The 5,057-nt window shown below is 57.6% G+C and overlaps 1 protein-coding gene across 1 annotated transcript; it reads left to right on the top strand.

The window, feature by feature from the left end:
- On the top strand, positions 1-3,004 carry SERTAD1 (SERTA domain containing 1). Its single transcript, XM_070399105.1, has 2 exons — positions 1-133; positions 1,920-3,004. Exon 2 carries the CDS (start codon positions 1,923-1,925, stop codon positions 2,655-2,657), a length of 735 nt encoding a protein of 244 aa, XP_070255206.1. The 5' UTR covers positions 1-133; positions 1,920-1,922; the 3' UTR covers positions 2,658-3,004.
- The last annotated feature ends 2,053 nt before the right edge of the window (positions 3,005-5,057 follow it).

Raw genomic sequence — 5,057 nt, forward strand, 5'->3', positions numbered from 1 at the left:
CCGGAGTCAGAACTGCGTCTCCCGACCCAGGCGCCGGTCGCAGAAGGAGAGCCAGCGAGCGATGGTGCCGCTGCCGCTTCCTGATTGGCTGCGGGTGGCTCCCTTTTCCTTCTGATTGGCAGCTGGTGACTGGGTATGTAAATGAAGGGAAGGGGTCTGGGTAGGGAAAGAAGGGGTACCAGGAGCGGGGCCTGTGGCAGGTTCGATCCCCGGGTCCGGCAGGTGCGCGCCGGGGCTGCCAGGACGGAAACATGCTGGACTCTAAGCGCCGTCCGCCTCGGCCGGGCCGGGTGAATCACGCCGCAGCCCCAGAAGGGGGCGGAGGAGCCGGCTCTCTGGCTCCGGCTGCGTGACTCACCCGCCTCCGCCGCCGCTTCTGGAGGAGCCGCCTCCACTGCCTTCCGGTAGCGAGAGAGGCAGAGAGCGCCCAACAGCCCGCCCGGGACCCCGGCCTGCGCGGCCTCCGGCGGCCGGCAGAGCAGCAGCCGGGACACGGGGCTATGGAGGGTCCCCCGGTCTAAGGGGCCGGAACCCCCGGAGGAAGTCCCGCCGGGTGTCGCTAGGGGGCGCGGGGACCGGGGGGCGGAGTCGGGGTAGGGGGCTAAATTCCTGCGGTTTGGGACTCCCAGGTCTGCGGGAAAGGAGGCGAGGACCGAGTTCTGAGTAGTGTGAGGGGTTAAGGTCCTGCTGGACAAGGGCCCGGGGACTGCACCCTGCCGGCTGCCAGGAGACCAGAGGGAAGTGTAGGGCCTCTTACTGCTCAAAGTGATCCCCGTGCCCATCAGGATTTCCTGGCAAGCTCCGTCCACTCTGCCTCCCAAATAAATCCTGAATCGACCAACTTTTTTCCATATCCATTACGTACCATCTTCTACTCCAAACCACCGTCATCTCTCATCCCGAAGAGTGCAGTAGCCTCCGAATGGATCTCTTCCCCCTTCTCTCCACACCCCCATCTTCCTTGAAGTAGCCAAGGGGGAACTTCTGGAAACCCCATCAATCCACACCACCACTCTCCCCCTGCTCAAACCCCTCAGTGACTTCCCACCACACTCACAATAAAATCCCAACTTCTTGTCTCGGCCACCCACCTACCCCCCCTCCCCACTCCTACTCTTGTCACTTCTGTGTACTGACCTCACTGGTCTTTTTTTTTTTCAGTTGAAGCTCATCCTGCCTCAGGCAGGGTCTTTCTTTGCCTTTGCTGTTGTTCTCTCTTCCCAGATTGTTTCCCCCTGGTTATTTCTCGGGACTCCTCATGCTTGAGGGCTCACCTCAGAGGAGCCTTCCTTGATCACTCCCCAGAACTTCCTAGCACCAGCTGTACATTTCCTGTGTTTGTTAGTTTATTGTCTAATGCATGGTACTCAATAAATATTAGATTAAACCATTTTACTTACAGCCCCTTTTGTAAGTAAAAAAAAAAATAAGGTTGAATATTGAACACTTCATATGGTTCATTGAAGAAATAAATTATAATAGTTATTAATAATAGTACTTATTCATATGAGAAACTGCTATATACCAGGCACTGTTGTAGTGTTGTTGTTGTTTTAATCCTCACCCAAGGGTTTGTTTCCATTGATTCCAGAGAGAGAGAGAGAGAGAGAGAGATCAATTGTCTCCAGTACATGCCCCAACCTGGGATCAAGCCCGAAACCTTTTGGTGTACGAGACATCTCTCCAACCAACTGAGTCACACCAGCCAGGGCATAGTGTTTTTGTATATTATCTCATATACTCCTCAAAACAATTCTAGGATGTAGATATTAATATCATTCATATCTTAAAGATTCCCTAAGAAAACGTAGGCCCAGAGAGGTTAAGTGACTTGCCCAAGGTCTCACAGCATTCGTCAGAGCCAGGATTTGAACTTAACATTGGCTTTCCATAACTCAGTGACTCTTCCCTCCCCACAGAGGATGCTGAGCAAGGGCTTGAAGCGCAAGAGGGAGGAGGAGGAGGAGGAGGAGGAGAAGGAAGCCCTGGCAGTGGATACCTGGTGGCTGGATTCTGACCACCCAGCAGTGGCACAGGCGCCCCCGGCCGTGGCCTCCAGTTCTCTCTTTGACCTTTCAGTGCTCAAGCTCCACCACAGCCTGCGGCAGAGTGAGCCAGACCTGCGGCACCTTGTGCTGGTAGTGAACACGCTGCGGCGCATCCAGGCATCCATGGTGCCCACAGCTGCCCTGCCGCCTGTGCCCAGCCTGCCTGCAGCCCCTGGCATGGCTGACAACCTGCTGGCCAGCTCAGACGCTGCCCTGTCAGCATCTATGGCCAGCCTCCTGGAGGACCTCAGCCATATTGAGGGCTTGAGCCAGGCACCCCAGCCCCTGGCAGAAGAGGGGCCACAGGGCCGCCCCATTGGGGGAGCCCCACCCAGCCTGGGTTCCTTGGACTTGCTGGACCCAGCCACTGGCTGTCTGCTAGACGATGGGCTCGAGGGCCTGTTTGAGGACATCGACACCTCCATGTACGACAGTGAACTTTGGGCGCCGGCCTCTGAGGGCCTTAAACCTGGCCCTGAAGATGGGTCAGGCAAGGAGGACACTCCGGAGCTAAAGGAGACTGAGCTGAAGGACACTGAGCTGGACTACCTCATGGACGTGCTGGTGGGCACACAGGCACTGGAGCGGCCACCGGGGCCAGGACGCTGACCGCAGGGCTGGGAGGGTGTCTGGTGACTAAACTGAGAGTTGATGGCTGAGCCAACTCTCCTTGGAAAGACACGGCTGGCTCCCCTAGGACAGAGATGGCGGCTTCAGAGAGACAGAATCAGTCATGGGCAGCTTCACCTTGGTCCCCTTCTCTTAGACTGATGGGCGGAGTCTGGGATCAGCCCTCATGATGGAATGACAGGGCTCGGTGGCTGGATTGTGATTGGACCAGGCCTAGTGCTGGACTGACTCCCCTGAGGTCGTAGCCTGGAATATGGTTCTCCCTGATGTGGAAAGAGACCCCAACCAGTTTTTTGAAATTAAAAACCAGTCCTTGGAAATATCAAGTCTGTATGTTTCTTTGTCTCTGAGCTAAGGCAAGGGTGAGAGAATAACCTTTAACATTTATTGGCTCTGGACTGTGTACTGCACAGCTCCAGGCACTTGACATGTGTGAACTCATTTACTCCTCATAACAAGATGGGCATTTCCATTATCCCCGGTTCACAGCTGAGAACAGGCTCCAGGAAGTCATCACTTGAGGTGGATTTCAAACCATGAGCTTTACCATTTTATTGGCCTGAGAACCCCCCGGAAGGTGCTTAGCCAGGTTTCTCTGGCGCCTGTACATCCTGGTTGTGGACTCAGAGGAGCCCAGGCCACCCTTCAATAATGAAGTCTAGTCCTTACCTGTGTGTTTTGGGGGCTGGGGGTGGGGGCAAGAGAATAAGCCAGAAAGAAAAGCACAAAGCTGGAGGCCGGATGGAGCCTCTCCAAGGAGCACCCAGAGGCAGCTCTCCAGGAAAACGGTGACAGAAAGGGAGACTCCAGCAACTTTTTAAAAATAAAATTCCTGCCCAGCTGGCCGGGCCTGGCTCAGTGGTTGAGCATTGACCTATGAACCAGGAGGTCACAGGTTGATTCCCTTCAGGGCACCTGCAGGGATTGTGGGCTCTGTCCCCAGTGGGGGGTGTACGGGAGGCAGCCGATCAATGATTCTCATCATTGATGTTTCTCTCCCTCTCCCTTCCTCTCTGAAATAAATATATATATGTATATATTAAAAAGAAAAATAAATAAAATTCCAGGTCTCAAATCTGAATTTGGGCACTAACAGGTAGCTCGGAAATAAAGCCACTGGGTTGGAGGCTTGGCCGAACTGGCAGGCGTCCTGCTCTCCTTCAAGAAGAAACCCAGGCCCCAGAGAGCTGAGGCCACCTGCCCGCCTGCCTGCGCGACGGGCCGGCGGCCCAGCGCCGGGTGTCCGCGCCGCCCCCGCGGTCCAGCCGCATTCCTGGCGGGGCGGGGCGGGGCGCGCGGAGGCCTGGCTGGGGACCCGGGCGGCGTCCTTCCTGGCGGCCGTGGGGGCAGGGCCGCGCCCGGGGTGCGGGCCGGGGAGCCTGGGTGGAGGGCCGGGGGGAGGAGCAGAGGCCAGGCGGTGAGCGGAGGGGCTGGGCCTCGACGGGGAGACGCCGGCGAAGGGACACGGGGATCGCGGAGAACCCACGCCTCTCCTCCGCCCGTAGCTGCAGGGAGGCTGGCGCTGGGAGGAACCGGGGGAGGTGCGCAGCCCCGGGCGGGAAGGGGCGGGCGGAGAGGAGCTTCCTGGCGGGGCAGAGGAAGTCGTGCCCATTTCTGGAAGTGGAAGCGGCGGCCTGGGCGGGGAGTGGAAATGGCTCCAAAGGAGCTGGCGCCCAGGCTGAAGGTCTTCCGGGTGCCCAACTCCAACCTCCGGGGAATGGGACTCCGACTCCGTGTTGACCCTGACCCCGTCCTTGGGACGTTAGGCGCGCTCAGCGATGCCCCCTGGTGCCCAGTCTGGGGTCTGTGACGTCGCTGCCTTAGATTTTCCCGAGATCTGCCCAGTGGTTCAGGAATCCCCCAGTGTGGGGTCAGCAGTGCGCCCTGTTTACAGAATTGTGGGGGCCTGTTCCTGATGTCTCCCAGTGCCAAATTGCAGGATGCTCCGTATGCCTGCAGACAGCCAACCGGTCTGTGCATGATCCTCCCCATCTGCCCCCTGTGCCTCCTTGGCCCGCCATGCTCCCCTCCCCCCAGAGCCTCTGGGTACAGTTGCAGAGGCTGTGCACTGCACAAGACTCCATATTTAAGTGACTACCGCAAACGTCTTGGGCACCTGCATTTACATGTTTATGATGACGGTTTCCCAGCAGATGGAGGTCAAGTGCCTGGGGGAAGGGGAACTTCTTTTGTCCAAAAGCACCAGATGGGCTAGAGCAGCTGTGGCCCCCATTCCTCTGGTGCCCACAGGTTTATGAACAGCTCCTGCCCGAGGACCTGCCCCACTGTCCCCATGACTGACCTCTGGATGATTGTACAGGCTCCCTGACTTTCTGTCCTCAGGCTCAACCCCAGGAAGCCGCACCACCTCAGCCAGCA

Source organism: Myotis yumanensis, unplaced genomic scaffold (assembly GCF_028538775.1).
Source record: "Myotis yumanensis isolate MYYU_CA2020_CCGP unplaced genomic scaffold, mMyoYum1.0.hap1 SCAF_18, whole genome shotgun sequence".
NCBI classification, from domain to species: domain Eukaryota; kingdom Metazoa; phylum Chordata; class Mammalia; order Chiroptera; family Vespertilionidae; genus Myotis; species Myotis yumanensis.

Bases quoted from the DNA above. Each gene is read 5' to 3' on its own strand.
- SERTAD1 (XM_070399105.1), top strand. From the start codon at position 1,923: ATGCTGAGCAAGGGCTTGAAGCGCAAGAGGGAGGAGGAGGAGGAGGAG.